Consider the following 19990-nt stretch of genomic DNA (forward strand, 5'->3'; position numbering starts at 1 on the left):
AAACCTAGGTCTTTTATTGTTCGCTTTGAGCGATTACGATGTAAGCTTGATGTGATGGCACTTCTCAAACACAAGCAAGAGATTATATTTGAAAATAATCTCATTTGTATTTTCCCTGACTTCTCACCTTTAACAGCTGCAAAACGGGCAGCCTTCTTCAACATTAAACAGCTGTTACGGAAAGCCGGTATCAGATACAGCCTGTTGTATCCCTCCAAACTGAAAGTGGAAGTTCAAGACCAATATTATGTATTTTCAAGCAAGGAGGAAGCTGAAAAGGAATTAAAGAAGCTGTTCCCGACACTCTTTTGAAAGACAATAATGAGCCGTATCCTGTCATGGCATGGCAAGGAGTTATCACCTGCTGTCTGATCCACTTGTAAAGATACGGGTATTATAATTATACATCCTTTTCTTTACTTGGACGCTATATGTTTATGTGTTAATTGCAATTATAGACGTGAGTGTATGGAAGTAATTAAAGTAGGGTTTGTTTTTTCTTTTCTTTTTTTTTCTTTTGCTACCCTAAACGAGACTTTAACATCATACCCTTGGTTTATTGTTATTTCTATTATTGCATTAGGATTTACTATGCTTATCCTAGACCACTTTTTAACACCATTCCCAGGGTTCATTATTTTATTATCTTAATATTTTAAAATTGCTGAAGATTATATTTTAAGCTTAAAGACTGTTAATGATTATATTTTTGGCAGATAGTATTTAGACTTTAGCTGCAATAGATATCTCTAGAACTTTTTAATTCTCAAACGCCGCTGTCGGGGTGGGGTGGGGGGGGGGGGGGCTTGTTTTGTTTTGGACGTGCTGTGTCTCTCGGTATGTCAGAGGACTGGGACATTGTGAAGTGGGGTCTAGCCTCATATGGGGAGGCAAAATGGGGGGGGATAAGGGGGGGGGAGAGAAGGCTATATCTAATCTATCCTTTTAGTCCTTATATTTATAACTGTCAACGTAACAATAGGCTGTATGGCAATAACTCGTGGGGAAATTGGAAATTAAGATTAAAACTGCCTCACTACCAGTTAAGACTATAAAATGACATTAAAAATTCAGAATCAATGTCTCCATGATGGGACAGTTAATTTTGTGAGCTGGAATGTTAAAGGCCTGAATCACAAATTAAAGAGAAAGAAAGTATGCTCTCATCTAACAGGCTTAAATGCTAAAATAGTATTTTTACAGGAGACCCACTTACTAAGCAAGGATCAGTTCCGGCTACAAAAAGACTGGACTGGCCAAATGTTCCATTCTAGCTTTACAAAGAAAACTAGAGGTGTGGGAATTATCATACATAGAACAGTCCCATTTGTAACATCAGATGTAGTATCGGATCCTGAAGGGAGATATGTGATGGTCATGGGCAACTTATTTAACTGTAAAATGATTTTGATAAATGTTTATGCACCCAATGTCTATAATAAGGAATTCATGCAAAATCTATTTGCATCCATTCCCAATGTGAACACTCATAAAATTATAATGGCTGGGGACTTTAATTGTGTTTTAAATCCACTCTTAGATAGGACTCCTGCCACAGGGGGGACGATATCTAACACTGCAAAGACAATTACACAGTTTGTAACCGACCACAACTTATCAGACCTCTGGAGGTTTCTAAACCCAAACTCAAGAACATATTTGTTCTACTCACCAGTGCATCATAGCTACTCAAGAATTGATTATTTCTTTATAGATAATAATTTCTTGCCTACGATTAAATCTTGCAAATACGACACAATTGTTATTTCTGACCATGCACCTCTGGTTTTGGAGCTAAAATCATTATGCCCCTCACACTCACCTCGCAGATGGCGTCTTAACCCACTTCTATTAGCAGACGAGAACTGTACAGAATTTATATCCAAACAAATCAGCTTCTTCCTAGAGACAAACACACCCTCAGAGGTTTCTGCAGGAACACTCTGGAAAACTCTAAAGGCCTTCTTAAGAGGACAGATTATTTCATATCTTTCCCACAGAAATAAATTAGAAACCAAGAAAGTGTCAGAGCTAAGAAACGAAATTACTAGAATAGATGAAGAACAAGCCAGGCGTCCAAGTGAGGCTCTTCATAGGAAAAGGCAGGCCCTGCATACAGAACTCAACATCTTGACAACTAAAGAAACTGAACAACTTATTTATAAATCAAGACATCATTACTATGAACACGGAGAGAAAGCTAATAAGCTTTTAGCTCAACAAATCCACAAGCAAGAAGTTTGCAATGCAATCCCAGTAATCACCAACACGAATGGAGTTGAAATCATTGACCATAAAAATATAATGCACACATTTAGAGACTACTATAAAACCTTATATTCTACTGAGTTTAAAGAAGACAACACACAATCTAGTGCATTTCTGGATACATTACAGATACCACAAGTAGATACTTTTAGTGCTGAGGAACTGGATAAACCTCTGACCCTATCAGAATTACAAGATGCTATAAAGTCACTTCAAGGCGGGAAATCAGCAGGCCCTGATGGCTACCCTGTAGAATTTTATAAGAAATTCTCCACTCAGCTTGCTCCCCTCTTATTGGCAACATTTACAGAAGTTAGAGACAATCAAATTCTACCTCAAACTTTTCGTCAAGCATTAATCACCGTCTTTCCTAAACAAAATAAGGACTTGTTACAATGTGCATCATACAGACCAGTTTCACTTCTGAATAATGATGTTAAGATACTCTCAAAAATTATAGCTAGAAGGATGGAGAAAGTGCTGCCTTTGGTAATATCACAGGATCAAACTGGATTTATTAAAGGCCGACACTTATCTTCCAGTCTTCGACGCCTGTTTAATGTAATATATTCACCAGCCAAGTCAAACACCCCAGAGATATTATTATCATTGGATGCAGAAAAAACATTTGATATAATTGAATGGAACTACCTTTTCACTGCATTGGAGAAATTTGGGTTTGGCCCGAATATTTGTGCATGGATCAAACTACTGTACACCAGTCCAGAAGCTTCAGTTTGTATTAACAACATTTGTTCAGACTACTTTAAACTAGAACGTGGCACCAGACAAGGATGTCCCTTGTCACCACTGCTGTTTGCAATCGCCATTGAACCACTGGTGGTTCACTGTCGAAATTCTTATCAGATAAAGGGGATTATCAGAGAAGGACTGGAACAGAAAATTTCTCTATATGCAGATGATATGGTTTTATATATATCAGACCCAGAAAACACTGTGCCTGCAGTTTTAACAGCACTTACAGAATTTCAAAAGATCTCTGGTCTCGGAATTAATTTGAATGAAGGTATACTCTTTCCAGTGAATTCACAAACATATAATATTGGATTGGACACCCTACCTTTTACCATAGCAGATCAGTTTAAATACCTAGGGGTAAATATCACAAGTAAACATAAAGCTCTTTATCAATAAAATTTCGCCATCTGTATGGAAAAAATTAAGCAAGACTTGCATAGATGGTCAACCCTTCATCTCACGCTAGCCGGAAGAATTAACGTTGTTAAGATGAATATCCTTCCTAAACTTCTTTTTTTATTTCAAAACATTCCAATATATATCAATAAATCATTTTTTAAGCAATTAGATTCAACAATAACCTCATTTATTTGGAAATCAAAACATTCACGTATCCGAAGAGCGACCCTACAAAGACCTCAGGCAGAAGGTGGCATGGCTGTACTTAATTTTCAGTTTTATTACTGGGCAGCTAACATACAAGCCATAAAAATCTGGACACAAATAAATGAACATACACAGGCTTGGTCCGCAATAGAAGTAAAATCCTGCAGTACTTCTTTATATTCCCTGCTCTGCCCAAATGCAAGTTATCGCAATTATACTAATAACCCAGTTGTGCTTCACTCACTCAGAACATGGAACCAATTTAGAAAGCAATTTAAGATGGAAAATCTTTTATCTGTGGCACCTCTGCAGGAGAACCACCTCTTTCAACCCTCACAAACATATCTAGTTTTTAATATCTGGAAAAGATTTGGGATTAAATTGCTCAGAGATCTTTATATAGACAATATCTTTGCATCCTTTGAACAATTACATTCCAAATTGAACCTTCCAGCTACACATTTCTTTCACTATCTTCAAATTAGAAACTTTGTTAAACAGAACCTGCCCGATTTTCCTCATCTCGTACCCTCCACCATGCTTGAAAAAATACTGCTCAATTTCGAGGACTTAGACACCATTTCTGCAATATATAAAATTTTATTAGAGTCCCTTCCTTTCAAAGATCCTAGAGGACAATGGGAAAAAGATCTCTTAATTAATATATCAGAAAAGGAGTGGAAGGTAGCAATGCAGAGAATTCACTTGAGCTCCATATGCGCAAAGCATAGAATTATTCAACTCAAAATTATATATCGAGCTCATCTGTCTCGCTTAAAACTGTCCAAAATGTTTCCAGGGCAAGATCCAACCTACGAACGCTGCAACCAAGCTTCACTGGGTCACATGTTTTGGGCCTGCACCAAATTAACATCATTTTGGACCAAAATTTTTAAGTGCCTTTCAGACAGCCTTGGTGTCACAATCCCTCCTAACCCATTAATAGCTGTGTTTGGTGGTCTTCCAGATGGATTTGAAGTGGAGAAGGACAAGCAAACTGATTGCATTCACTACACTTTTGGCACGCAGACTGATTTTGTTAAATTGGAAGAATCCTAACTCTCCTCTAATAAGTCAGTGGGAAACTGATGTTTTATATTATTTGAAACAGGAAAAAATCAAATTCTCAATTAGAGGATCTGTACAGAATTTTTTCAAAACCTGGCAGGATCTAATCAATAATATTTTAGAATAAGAAGAAATAATTATTTCCGCATTTCTTTTCCTTCTCTATTTACCTTTTTTGCCCTATTAAACTCAACAATTTAGGCATGTTTACAAGCCTTAAGTATTACTCCTTTGGCCATGCTGTGCTTCTCAGGGGTGGGGTTTGATTTGTTTTCAATCCTATTTTTTTGTAAAAATTGATCTATTTGTATGGAATGATTACAATACAATTAATAAAAAGAAAAAAAAGAATTTGAACCCATTCCAAAAGATTTTTTTACCGTAATTCATTGTGCATATTACTTTGTAAAATCAATTTTATCTACAGAATACCTGGATGCTTTGGTTTTTCAATTATTTTAGTAAACCCAAGGCTCTATATACAAATGCAATTAACTGAATTCATGTTTATGCATTCTTCCAATTGTACTCTTAATACTTTAGGTTATTTAAATGCTACAGGGTGTGATAAATAGTACTCATAGCTTAAGGATTCATCTCCTGGTCTGTTTGCAGTATATCTCCCAGTTTGCATGTTTTTCTTTCATAATGTACTTGTTCAGTTCACTGGTAATTTAAAATTGGCCAGGTGTGAGTGAATGAGTGAGTGTGTCCTGTTAAGGGTTGGGTTATACCAGTGTGACTAATCAGCAGTACTGCTGCTCAGTGCTAGAAAAAGTAGATGAGAAAATATATTATAGAGTTCATGTCTTCTCATGTTTGTTTGAATGGGATTAAACTGTGATTTGTGAATCAAACATGATGTCACTAACAGGAGTCCTAAGCTATAACTTTTGTATCTGCAAATACATCCTTAATTTGGTACAATAAACGGTAAGTGAGAGATGTCTTCCAGACTACTGTCATCTTTGTGAATAAGTAGTAATTATTATTTTTTCTTTTAAAAAAATAAGTTTGTAGGTATTAACTTCATTTGATAAATATAGGCTGAGGTATTTTTTATTGAATAACATTGTGCACAGCTAAGACCTGTCGGGTTGGTACTTTGTGTATTGTTGCTGCTTGTCTTAGTTGCCTTCTATGTTGAGTTTAGCTTCTTCCGATAGTCCAATGGCATGCTGTTAACTGGTGGCAGTTAATCATGCCAATGTATATATGTGCATGAGTGTGCTGTACAATTTATAATATACCATTCTAGTCTGATTCCTGTTTTGTACTCGCTGCTCTTGTTGTTCAAGTCTTCAGCTTCTCATGACTTTATACTTGATAAACAAGTTAGTAGCCCTGTACTGTAAAGGAATATGTCACTAAGGCCGATTTTTTTTCTTAAATTGTACTGCTTACTTGTTTCTGCAGTATATTCAAGGAATTTTGTTTACAGTGGATTTAGAAAATACTTAAATTCCTTCACATTTTTCAGATTTTGTTATGTTGCCGCCTTTTTCTTTAATTACAGTAATCCCTCGCTATATCGCGCTTCGCCTTTCGCAGCTTCACTCCATCGTGGATTTTATATGTAAGCATATTTAAATATATATCGCGGATTTTTTGCTGGTTCGCGGATTTCTGCGGACAATGGGTCTTTTAATTTCTGGTACATGCTTCCTCAGTTGGTTTGCCCAGTTGATTTCATACAAAGGACGCTATTGGCAGATGGCTGAGAAGCTACCCAACTTACTTTTCTCTCTCTCTCTCTCTCTCTCTTGCGCTGACTTTCTTTGATCCTGACATAGGGGGATTGAGCAGGGGGGCTGTTCGCACACCTAGACGATACGGACGCTCGTCTAAAAATGCTGAAAGATTATCTTCACGTTGCTACCTTCTGTGCAGCTGCTTCCTGAAGCGACATGCTGCACGGTGCTTCGCATACTTAAAAGCTCGAAGGGCACGTATTGGTTTTTGCTTGTTTGTTTTTCTCTGTCTGTCTCTCTCTCTCTCTCTCTCTCTCTCTCTCTCTGCTCCTGACGGAGGGGGTGTGAGCTGCCGCCTTCAACAGCTTTGTGCCGCGGTGCTTCGCATACTTAAAAGCCAAACAGCCCTATTGATTTGTTTGCTTTTCTCTATCTCTCTGACATCTGCTCCTGACACGCACTCCTTTGAAGAGGAAGATATGTTTGCATTCTTTTAATTGTGAGACGGAACTGTCATCTCTGTCTTGTCATGGAGCACAGTTTAAACTTTTGAAAAAGAGACAAATGTTTGTTTGCAGTGTTTGAATAACGTTCCTGTCTCTCTACAACCTCCTGTGTTTCTGCGCAAATCTGTGACCCAAGCATGACAATATAAAAATAACCATATAAACATATGGTTTCTACTTCGCGGATTTTCTTATTTCGCGGGTGGCTCTGGAACGCAACCCCCGCGATGGAGGAGGGATTACTGTATTATAATACATTTTTCCCCATCAAGTAACACTCAATACCTTAGACTGAAAAGCAAAAACAGGATTTTAGAATTTTTTTCAGGTATATTAAAAATAAAAAACTGAAATATTACATTGATACAGTTATTCAAACTCTCTACTCAGTACTTAGTTGTACAGTAATCCCTCCTCCATCGCGGGGGTTGCGTTCCAGAGCCACAAGCGAAATAAGAAAATCCGCGAAGTAGAAACCATATGTTTATATGGTTATTTTTATATTGTCATGCTTGGGTCACAGATTTGCGCAGAAACACAGGAGGTTGTAGAGAGACAGGGACGTTATTCAAACAATGCAAACAAACATTTGTCTCTTTTTCAAAAGTTTAAACTGTGCTCCATGACAAGACAGAGATGACAGTTCTGTCTCACAATTAAAAGAATGCAAACATATCTTCCTCTTCAAAGGAGTGCGTGTCAGGAGCAGAGACTGTCATAAAGATAGAGAAAAGCAAACAAATCAATAGGGCTGTTTGGCTTTTAAGTATGCGAAGCACTGCGGCACAAAGCTGTTGAAGGCGGCAGCTCACACCCCCTCCGTCAGGATCAGGGAGAGAGAGAGAGAGAGAGAGAGAGAGAGAGAGAGAGAGAGAGAGAGTTTGTTTTTCAATCAAAAATCAATACGTGCCCTTCGAGCTTTTAAGTATGCGAAGCACCGTGCAGCATGTCGCTTCAGGAAGCAGCTGCACAGTGAAGATAATCTTTCAGCATTTTTAGACGAGTGTCCGTATCGTTTAGGTGTGCGAACAGCCCCCCTGCTCAATCCCCCTATGTCAGGATCAGAGAAAGTCAGCGCAAGAGAGAGAGAAAAGTAAGTTGGGCTTCTTCTCAGCCATCTGCCAATAGCGTCCCTTGTATGAAATCAACTGGGCAAACCAACTGAGGAAGCATGTACCAGAAATTAAAAGACCCATTGTCCGCAGAAATTCGCGAACCAGCAAAAAATCTGCGATATATATTTAAATATGCTTACATATAAAATCCGCGATAGAGTGAAGCCGCGAAAGGCGAAGCGCGATATAGCGAGGGATCACTGTAGTCCCTTTGGTAACAATTCCGTCTTGGAATGTTCTTGGATTTGAGGCAACAAATTTTGAACACCTAGATTTTTACATTTTCTGCCATTCTTCCATGTAGATCCTGAAATCCTCTGTCAGGTTGGATGGAGACAGTTGTTGGACAGATATTTTCAGGTCTCTATAGAAGTGTTAAATGGGTTCAAGTTTGGATTCTGGTTTGGCAACTCAAAGATATTCCCAGAGTTGTCCCTAAGTCACTCCCACTTTGCTTTTTGCTTAGAGCCATACTCCTTTTGGAAGGTGAACATTCAGCACAGTCTGAGGGCCAGAGCACTCTGGATAATTAATTAAGGATATATATGTACTTGGCTGTGTTCAGCTTCCCTTCAACCTTGTGTAGTCTCTCAGTCCCTGCATGCCAAAAATATTCACACAGCAGCATGTGCTTTTTAAAGTTGATCCTCCAGCTAGGATGTTGGATATTTCTGGGTCCACTGTTCTTGAGGCTGATTATCCAATTAGCTGTGAACCACCCAGTCTCACTGAGATTGCACAGGTGGTGAACCAGCTGAGGGTAGGAAAGGCTGCAGGGATCTGTGGTAACTTCCTGGCTTTCCTCCTGACATTGCAAGCAATCTATGCTTCTATTTGGGAGACGGGCATCATCCCAACTGACTGAAAAATGTGGATTATATGTTACTATCTGGAATGGGACAGGTGATTGCCTGGATTGTGGCAACTACAGGGGCATAACAATGCTCTTCGTGCCAGGTAAAGTCCTTGCTAGGGTCATCCTCAATAGAATCCGTGACCACTTGCTCACCTACTAGCAACTGGAGCAGTCTGGTTTTACGCCTAAGAAGTCTACCATCGAGTGCATCCTGGCATTTAGGGTTCTCATAGAGTGCAAATGCAAATATCGGCAGAGTTTCTTTACCGCCTTTATTGATTTTTGTAAAGTGTTGGACTCAGTTGATTGAGATGCCTTGTGAGACATCCTGAGACTTCGCGGGATCCCTTCAAGGTTTCTGGTTATCATGACTGGCCTGTACACTGGTGCTGTGAATGCGGTGCAGAGTGGAGGCAGAACCTCTGCATTTTTCCCAGTTGATTCTGGGGTTCATCAGGGGTGTGTTCTTGCTCCTGCTCTGTTCAGTGCTTGCATGGACTGGGTGTTGGGCAAGGTCTTGGGGTCCAGCGGTTGTGGGGCATCTGTTGGTGAAGAAAGATTCATTAATCTTGACTTTGCTGACAATGATGTATTCTTCATGGAGTCAATGGAGGCTCTAATCGGGGCTCTCAAGAGACTAAGTGAGGAGTACCAAAGCTTGCGAGTGTTCTGGATACAAACCAAGATCCAGGCATTTAATGACCTCTTGGACACAGTTGTCAGCAGTGTGTATGTCTGCAGAGAGAGTGTTGACCTTATTGAGAGGTTTACTTACTTCGGCAGCAACATTCATGACTTTGGTGACAATTCCAATAAAACCAGTAGATGGATTGGGAGAGCATGGGGATCATGAGTTCGCTGGAAAAGGGTGTGCGGTGCTCCCAATATCTATGCACAAGGATGAAGGTCCAAGTTTTCAAATTCCTGGTGCTTCTTGTCTTGCTATATGGATGCGGGACATGGGTATTATCTGTTGACCTCAGACGAAGACTGGACTCTTTCTGTTGAAGAAGCCCCTGAGGAAGACAGGAATAATTTAATCAATCAGTCTTTATTCAGGCACCAGTGAGTACATGGATTCATGCGTTGCAAGGAAGAAGAGCAAAGTTCCCTTTTTTATATTTTCTCCCTCCCACTTCCCCTTACTTATCAAAAAGTATGATGTTTACTTAAGCATTTCATTTTATTAGACAAATGGACCATCTGTTTCTGTTTTGTGTACATGTCAGATGGACCCTAAAGAAGGAAAGGCCATCTTTCCTGTGTCTAACAGACGTGTTCCTAAAGAGGAAATTGTCCTAGGTCAGTTTACCACACCCTGTCTTATGACAGACACCTGTAAGAATAACCTGCCATCATAGCAAAACAGCTTTGTCAGCTTTTAACCCTTAGTAGATTGCAAATAGTTCGTTTTTCTTTCACACTTCATTACTGTGAGAATCCTTAGTTATTATTGGTTTGACTTTGTGTCAAATGAGCGTTTGCTTACCGAGTCCAGAGTGAGGCACGATACTTGCATTGTGAGGGAGCATCAGTTATGGTACTACGACCATGTGGCGCAGTTCCCTGAGGGTAATCCGGCTCACAGGATCTTTATTATTGAGGACCTGCCTGTGGGAATGCCAAACAGGATCTCAAGTTTTGTTGTGTGGTGTACCAGTGCATGCTCCCCAACCTGACCTATCCTGACCTGACCTGAGCATCATGTTCTCACCACCTTGCTTCTCCGTTGGAATAGACAGAACTTTGTTTGTCCCCAGGGCAACATTTGGCTATTTACAGAAGCTCTTTTAATAAATAAATACAAAAATAGATAAGTAAGTAACTAAATACTCACACACACAAACACACTTTGGTTTGAACTCACACTGGAATGACTATAAAACAGGAAAATTCAAAAAAAGAAAAAGGAAAGTTCTGACTTAGCTATCACAGTCGCAGTGAAGCATTACACAGACATATTGCTGAACCCTGTGGAACATCACTCTTAATGTCAGCCTGTTCTGGTAGGGTTTCTGGCACCATAACCCTCTGCTTCCAGTGTGTGATTCAATTTTGCACCCATCTACAAATAACGTCCTGAACTCCCACTTTAGTTAATAATAATAATAATGCATTTTATTTAAGTTTGATAGAGGGATGAAAAGGAATAAATGCAAACATAACGCAGACAGTGCCAGATGATACCAGACAAAGAATAAAAAACTGACATGTCAGATGTATTAAAGTGACTTCCTCACCAGTAATAAAGAAATTATGGTTGCTCTGCAGTAGATCAACAAAGAGCTACAGCTGTGATGGAAAGTGCTGAGACCATAAATGAAAAACAGAATTTCAGAAACATATTCAAATATTATATTACGTCATTATACTCTGTAGCGAATAAGGCGTTTGTCCACCTCTCGAACCCTCAGGTACCACTCTGAACACGAGGTAAAAGTACAATATTTTATTTGTCTACTGTACCATGCACAAAGCACTCTCCACACTACACTCATATAAACAATACACTATTCTTTCAATAACTCTCCTCCTCGCCCAGACACGTCGCCACCCTACCTCCCAGCTCAGCTCAGTGTTCTGGGCTTCCCACAGTCCTTTTATACACCCTGACCCGGAAATGGTTCCTGGCCAAACCTACAAGTCAGTTTTCCTTCCGGGTCAGGGCAAACAGTCCTTTTCTTCACCCCGGGAGCACGTCGCTTCCTCCAGTCACGTGACTGTGATGCACTCCCGGGTTATAGGGCACGCAAGAGCCCACTAGCCCCCCTACAGTGACTCCCGGTGGCCCCCAAGGTATCCAGCAGGGCTGTGTGTATAAACTACAGAGTCCATGAGGCCCTGCTGGAAGTCGGGGCACCATCATTCTGTCCGGAGGGCTCCTCCTAGCGGCCTGGGGGTGGCGACCGGAGTCCATAGCCGGTCGTCCATCACAGTCCCTCCCCCTTAGCGACGACCAGTGGGGCGGAGCGTTGATTCCCGCGAGGGACGTCCTCCTCCAGCCGTGGTTCCGCTGTCTAGATCCCCCAGCGAACCTTGGGGGAACGGTGTATCTGCTATCCCACCGCTCCCCTGTCCTCCGGGGACAACTACGCCACACGTGGCCCGGTTGCCGGCAGTTGTAGCACCGCCGACGTCCTCCTTGTGGCTTCTCTTCCCGAGACCGGAAACACCTCGGGAATTCAGTCAGCTCCACCCTGTCCTCCGCCAAGGAGGGTTTAACGGCCGCTTTGCTGCTCTCCGCCCTTTTCTTTAATTTGTCAGGAGACCCTCATTTTAATTCGGGGATCTCCTGCTTTCTCTGGGGCTTGTGCACAGCGTGAGGCTCTCTATGGAAAAGAGAGAGCCTCTTTGCTGTTTGCACGCCCGTTGTCCTATGCATACTCGGAGGCGGTGTCATTAGTACCGTATCGCTCCGGGTAACAGCACAATTCAGCTGCACCGGGGTGATCGGTACTTCCCCCGCCCCTTCAGTAACAAGCGACAACCCCTTTATCACGCGGGTCGGGCTCTTAAGGTCCGCGTTGTCCCGGAGCGGCGTCTGATACCGCCGCCCCGGTTCTATCGGATCGTTGCCCGACCACTCCGTCATTGTGCCACACTCCAATGTCGGGTTCACAGCGCTTTGGCAGCTGCTACTTTTTAAACGCGGTGCCGGTTCACACTGTGTCCCCTTATTATATACGGTACAGAGGGCACCTACCTGCACCGCCGCATTAATCGAGGCCGGGGCTTCACGGCCTAATCGCCGCAGGTATTCATACAATCTCCTCAGCGGCGCTTCGACTGTGGCACCCAGCTCCTCCAAACATCTCCTCAGGTCCTCGATCCCCTGAAAGAAACCCATTACGGGGTCGAGTACCTCTTCGAGATCTCGTACAGTCATATAGTTAGTTAATTCGGTCGGGGGTAAGTACATTTCCTTATTTTGGTCACCTGCCGACCAGGAACCAATGAGCACGTCCGCTCCTGGCACGTGCTCCGCTGGGCTTCGCAAGGGCTCCTGGGACGTGGAGTCTTCTGAGGAACGGGTGGCTGCAACAAGCCGACTGAGGTCTGCCTTTTTAACTTTAACGGCAGATCCTTCAGTCACATCCCGCCCCTCTTTGCCTTTATTTAATATTGGCGCTGCTTCGCTCGCCGCCCCCTTCCCCTTCAGGGAGCGCAGACGCGTTGGGGAATTATTTACCTCACCGACGGCTCCAAACTGACCTTCTTCCTGGTCGCCGTCGCGCGAGGTCACGTGGACATCATCCGCCAATGGGCTTCCTTTCCGCGGACGCCTAGACTGGCTTGCTTTCTTTCCTTCGCGGCCATCTTGTCTAGGTGTGAGTCGGGCGTGCTCTTTGTCCGCTTCGTGCAGACAAGCCTCTGCAAACAGAGAAAAACAAGCTCCCGGCGGTTCGTGTGCTTCCCCAGCACTTACCTCGGAACGTATGCGGTCTCATTCCAACTCCCTGTAATAATCTTCGGGAGTTGCAATCCTGCAACGTTCCGGCTGTCGTCCCGCTCGGGTTTGCTTTGCGTTGAGCAGCTCCCGATCTTCCTCACTGCCCGTCAGGTAAGTCCACAGCGTCTCCATCGGATCTGGGACAGAAGTCTTCTGGGCAATTCCAGCCTTCTTCCCAGTTTTCTTCCCCATAATTGTCTGCTGTAGAGGATGGCTCACAGCTGCAGCGCTCTTGGTCGCGGGTGGAGTTTTCACCCCCACGGTTACTAGAGGGACCTTCCCTGGGTTCTCTGCCACAACGAAATTTATATTTAAATGCAGGTTTCTGCCAACGGACGGCCAGAGTCTCCTGCCGACTACGCCAGTGTAGAGAATAAGGCGTTTGTCCACCTCTCGAACCCTCAGGTACCACTCTGAACACGAGGTTAAAGTACAACAATATTTTATTTGTCTACTGTACCGTGCACAAAGCACTCTCCACACTACAGTCATATAAACAATACACTATTCTCTCAATAACTCTCCTCCTCGCCCAGACACGTCGCCACCCTACCTCCCAGCTCAGCTCAGTGTTCTGGGCTTCCCACAGTCCTTTTATACACCCTGACCCGGAAATGGTTCCTGGCCAAACCTACAAGTCAGTTTTCCTTCCGGGTCAGGGCAAACAGTCCTTTTCTTCACCCCGGGAGCACGTCGCTTCCTCCAGTCACGTGACTGTGACACACTCTCAGGTTATAGGGCACGCAAGAGCCCACTAGCCCCCCTACAGTGACTCCCGGTGGCCCCCAAGGTATCCAGCAGGGCTGTGTGTATAAACTACAGAGTCCATGAGGCCCTGCTGGAAGTCGGGGCACCATCATGCTGTCCGGAGGGCTCCTCCTAGCGGCCTGGGGGTGGCGACCGGAGTCCATAGCCGGTCGTCCATCACAACTCTTTAACATTTAACACTAGAATTACCAGAGCCAACAAAAAAACTCGTAATTCCAGCCCACCTTAAATCCCTTCGCACCTCTCCATCAGCCTCTTTTGTCTTCTAAATGTGACAATAAGCCCAAGCAGCAAGCAGCATACTATACCATCCCCCCCACCGCCTCAGAACGGGCAAGAAGTTCTCCCAGTTCCTGCCTTGATTGATTATCTGGGAGTGAGCTACCCATAATTGTGAAAGGAAATAATTTGATGTATATTTTGTGTCTACAACAGTCTATGCAAACAGAAACGTTTTTCATGTTTTAGTAATAAATAACAAAATATAGACATGAACCAGTTGTAAATGTATGACATTTCTAAAAGTTAGCTTTTTTTCATCTTATTCTCTCAGTCACGTTCACGCTCTCCCTCGCCCCCCCCCTTCTGATCTGACTCTAACTAACAGCGCCAGTATAAATTCACACCTGATCTGATGCTGTTCGTTTTCAAATAATATTGCATTAGTGCGACGATGTTTTCTGATAGGTGCTATTCAGGTCATAAAATGATTTCTTCAAAATGTCACATATATTTGTGTCTTTCTTTTTTTTCCGGTGCTGCGCTGACATCATGCACCAGAAGGCGTGAGCTTATTCAGTGCGGCGTGGATGGTATAGCAGGCTGCTTGCTGCTTGGGCTTATCGACACATTTAGAAGACAAAAGAGGCTGACGGAGAGGTGCGAGGGGATTTAAGATGGGCTGGAGTTACGAGTTTTTTTGTTGGCTCTGGTAATTCTAGTGTTATGTATCAAACAGCACACAGAAGCAGGATGAATCATATTGACCTTATTTCTTAATCTCTTGACAGAAATTTAATGATTTTACAAAACTGACTACCCTTTGCATGCACCTCCTGATTAAGTGTGCTGATCGGCTGGAGGAATAGCGATTTATCTTAGGGATGTTTGATTGGATTCTTGTTTTTTATTTAGCATACACAATATGTATTGTACACTCTACTTAACTTGAATTAAAGTATTTAATGGATCATTGCATTGTCTACCCAATTTGAAAGTTAAAGTCTACATTTTGGCCGTATTTTTTTCTTGTATGCTCAATCAGATTGTACGTTCAAAGCAGTCTTCAGCACTTCTTTTGCCTGAAATTTGCTCCTGGCCCCTCCCATCTGTGTCAGCATTAATTTGGTAGCAGTCATGTGTGGAAAGGTTTAAAGGGAAGAAAGTGTGAACTTAACTGGCTCTTTGTTACAACATTGTGTTTTTCTCCCTTCCCTAGCTCTTTCATGTTTTCCTCTGAATTTTACTTTTTTATATTTTGTGTTTTCGTGTATTCACATGTATACAGTTACTTATGCTTTCTTGCCTTGTGTTCTGATATAATAGCTGTCTTATGATGTTGCTTTTTGAATTGGGGAGTTTAAATAAAACACATCTTTTTATGTCTAAAGTGCCATGACTTCTGTCTTACCAGCATATTCATGTCGGATCCTTATATTTGTGCTCCTGTGAAAACACCTTATTACAAGAAGCCATTAATAGATTTTTTGGTATAGGCACATAAAACATGAACATCCTTACTGCCTTCTTCTTATCAATAAGGAATTGTGATTTAATGTTAAAAGAATTGAGATCAGGTTACAGGTTCTAACGCTGCCACTGCCATTTTGTGTAATCCCAACCAAAGTCTCTTTGTTGTACTTTCAATGTATGCATAGTTGTGTGTTTCAAGAAGTGCTCCAATAAACCTTTCAAATAGTGGGATTACTAGCAGATAAGTAATCGCTATTAGTTGCTGTCATGTTTATAAAATGGAAATATAGGTCATGCTGTATGCCAGAGATTGGATGTCACTTCTTTACTGGACTGTTGTTAGGTGAATTGCTCCATACTGTATCTCATAGGACTTGTTTGTTACGCAAATACTAGTAATTAAAAAAAAAAAAACTATAAAGCCTAGAATGAATAGCAAGAATGACTATGTACCTACAACTGACATACGTATTTCAGTCATCTTATAAAAATATACAATACATGAAAGTAGATTTATATTATTAATTAGTACAGGTAGACCATAATGTGATGCTCAATTATGGCACAGGGAAGCTCATTTTTTGGCAGCAGTGAAGTGAATTTAGAGGCAGAACTATCAATATCTTGATTTTTTTTCTTATTTTCATTGCAAATTGAAAATAAAATAATGAACCTATTACTGCAAGAAGCAGAGAAGATGGCCAAAAAGTTGTATTTGTCAAATACCAAGTTCCTGTTGAACTAAAGCGAGGACAAGCTGCTTATTTTGGAGTAAGTATATAAATATAATCTATTTTCAAGGAAGTCTCTACATCTGTGTAGTGCTGTTTTCCCAATCTTCAAATAGAACAGACAAAATTAAAATACCTGATTATCTTTGTGTTTTTATTTATGTTTAAGAACATTCCCATAACATCAGTTTGCCCTGAGCTACTGTCTCACTGTAATAAAAGAGTAATCCACAAAACACATAAAAAGACTCATCATTTTGAACATTTCACATCTCACAGTTAATGGATGGACAGTGACTTGTAACATAAGGACCCTTTGTTTGACCTTTTAACATCCAGTGCAAATGTTTGTATTGACTTTTAATACTTTCATATGAGCATTTAAGCAGAATTATTTTATTTTGTTTTTCTTATAAAAATAGGACTTCAGTTGCTTTCCCATTATTCCATGTTTGCATTTGCCTGTTTGGCCATTACAGCAAAAACAGCAAAAAATAACCAAAAATGTACTGGAAACCAGAGTTCCAAAATAAGAAGAAAAACAGTGGAGCTATTTGCACTGAAGCTCCAAAATGTATAAAAACTTAATACAAAGAAGATGTATCAAGACTGGTATATGCAAGATAAAAGTATGTGTTGAGTGTCCTTCTTTGACATTCATTCTTTTGATTTTCCTTTGGCATGTTTTATCCATTTTCCAATTTTTATGTTTTTTTAAAATATGGCGATTGTATGTTCTCCTCTTCTTTTTTGGGATTAACAGAAAAACAATTGTGATAACTTTCAAGATTGCATACTACAAGTAAAAAGACAGAATGCTCCCACCCCCACCCCTGCACTGTGAGAAGGTTGTAAGATTATAAAAGGCTACCTGGGACATGTACAGCCACAAGTGAGAAAGGATTGTGCCCGGTGTATTATGTATGTTTCCTCTTCCATACCAAAAATATGTATGTCAAATTTATTTGTAACACTAAATTGACCTAGTATGAGTAAATGTGGGTGTTTCCAAGTTGGTTTTTTTTTCTGTAACGGAACATCCCCAGATTCAGAGTTTCTTTATGACTTCTTTCCACAGTTGTCGAAATAAGCATTAGCCCCACCACCTTAACCTGGATTATACAGGTTTGACTAGAGAATGCACAGATACAGTATATTTAGGAAGAAATGCATTTTTACTCTTTTGTCAGTTTTATTTTAAGTGCCTTTAAAATAAATTATTATTTATTTGGAACAGTAAAATATTTTCTAATATAACATCATGTGGATTTGTCTTTTCTCATTTTTTCCAGGTTCTGTATGGGAGAAATCAATAAGACAAATAGGCTTTGAAAGGTGAGGATTTACTTTTACAAATATTTCAGAGAACTGTAACCTTTCTGATTATCTCCCAGTATATATTCTAGTAGTTCAAATAATTGTTGGATAGGACTTTATTCTGGCAAAGTTTCATGTGGAGAGATGACTTGAGTAGTTTTCACTTTTGGTATGGTTTTAAGTGTTCTATGTATTGATTCATCATGTATATAGTACACAGAATATGAATCATAAATATTCTATGAATATTGATTTTTCTTCTTTTTGTTTGCACCCCATAGTCCTATGGACTGTCAGGGCCAATGGTGCAAGCATTCTGTCTTGACCAGGGTCCTTTCTTCTATTGAGCAAAGTGTGTACTGCACTTTGGATATCCATTGTAGTTTATTCCTGGATATCATCCAACCATCTTCTTTTCTGTCCTTCTCTTTTCCTTGTTCCTTTAGCTATTCCAAGCACTACTATATATAGAATAAATTTTATGTGGGGACAGGGTAGCACAATGGTTTGCACTGCAGCCTTTCAGTAAAGAGATCAAGGTTTGCATCCTGCAAATTCCCTGTGTGGAGTTTGCATGTTCTCTCTGTGTCTATATAGGTTTCCTTCATGTGCTCTGGTTTTGTCCCACACTCCAAAGTCTTGCAGGTTACCTGAATTGGCAATGCTAAATTGGCCCTAGTGTGTGATATTGCATATACAGTAAGTGGGTGTGTTCACCCTGTGATTGACTGGTACCCTGTCTAGGGTATTACTTCTGCTTTGCGCCCTATGCTTTTTGAAATAGGCTCCAACCCTCTGTGACCCTTCTCAGAACTAAGAGGGTTTATAAATGGTATGATATGTTATATATTATAATATATAAAGTAGTCTTTGCTCTAAGAAATACTACATCTAATCTGCTTGTCACACTTTTTAATACAGTATGATTTATCATTTAGAAACTAGATTTTTAATTTAATTGCATACTTTATAATTATGTTGTACATATTTTCCTAGACAGTGGACTTTTAACAGTTAATTATGTTGCATCCATCATTCATAATTCCAGCTATCATTTTAGCTAATGGCTATCATTTTTCTTTTACATACGTTATTACCCGTGGTAGTGATTGATGACTTTCTTTAACTTGATGTAAGATTGGTAAGGGACACTTGAACTGTGGTTCAGGAAAGCTAATGTTGGGTAAAGATCAAAGTTATGTGTGTTTCTTAGAGGTTAATTTTATAAGACTTAAGATCATGTTTGGTTTCTTTTGGTGACAGGAGAAATTATTATGTTAAAGAAAGATCATCTTGTACTTAATGAATATTGTCTTTAATGCATTAAAGACAATATAAAACAATTAATCACATATTTAAACTGCTGGTAATTTTGCATAGTTAAACAGTTAAGGTAATTGGTTTTGGTTTATTGTCCAAGCCACTTCAGATATTTAAGGAATTAACAAGGTTTGCAATGACTGATAAGAGGAGGCAGTTGAGGAAATTAAAGATAATGCTACTGATAAATGAAACAGTGGGCTATTGAATGTTGACATAATATTAATGGAAATAATGAGTAATCAGTATGAAGTTGATAATGTAGGAAATCAATTTAGACATGGGTTTACATCAAAAAAGCAGATAATGACTCAACAACTGTTTTCTTCTGCTTTCTTGTATGTATTTACATTTTTTCTCTTTTTATCTCAATTTTCTTCTAATTGCTAGTGTTCACTATTGTCCTTTTCATTTTGTTTTGATTTTATTTTTATTTTACATGAGCCACAACTCCATGAAATTTGTCATATGATTTGGGATTGCTAAATATACCATTTGCCCAGTTTATCATACAGTGAATCAAGTACAAGTTAACATTTTTAACCTAATTATTTAAATAACTAAACTAGAATACTTACAATGAGTAAGTTATTTTGTTTCAAATGCTATGGTTGTTTAAAAGTAATATTGGTATGTCTTTTAATTAATTTTCATAGAGGTATACAATTAGATGCATGTTGTTTAGAAAAGTTCATTTATCAGCAGTAAATAAATCCTGAGGTAGAATTACAAACATAGGCTCAAATATTAGTTTTCTTAAAAACATTCACGCAGCACAACTTCTTTTTACTATTTACATGCATTTCTGGGTATGCAGAGGTTAAAATAAATGGAAAAAGTGTT

General features: G+C 40.2%; 1 protein-coding gene across 1 annotated transcript in view; it reads left to right on the forward strand.

The window, feature by feature from the left end:
* LOC114653397 (piezo-type mechanosensitive ion channel component 2) overlaps positions 1–19990 on the forward strand; it is a 558353-nt gene that overhangs the window by 293558 nt on the left and 244805 nt on the right. The window contains exon 4 of the mRNA XM_051928878.1: positions 17803–17845. Coding sequence (XP_051784838.1) covers positions 17803–17845 — 43 coding nt within the window. The remainder of the gene's footprint in view (positions 1–17802; positions 17846–19990) is intronic.

The sequence above is a fragment of the Erpetoichthys calabaricus genome, chromosome 6 (genome assembly GCF_900747795.2).
Source record: "Erpetoichthys calabaricus chromosome 6, fErpCal1.3, whole genome shotgun sequence".
Lineage (NCBI taxonomy): Eukaryota > Metazoa > Chordata > Cladistia > Polypteriformes > Polypteridae > Erpetoichthys > Erpetoichthys calabaricus.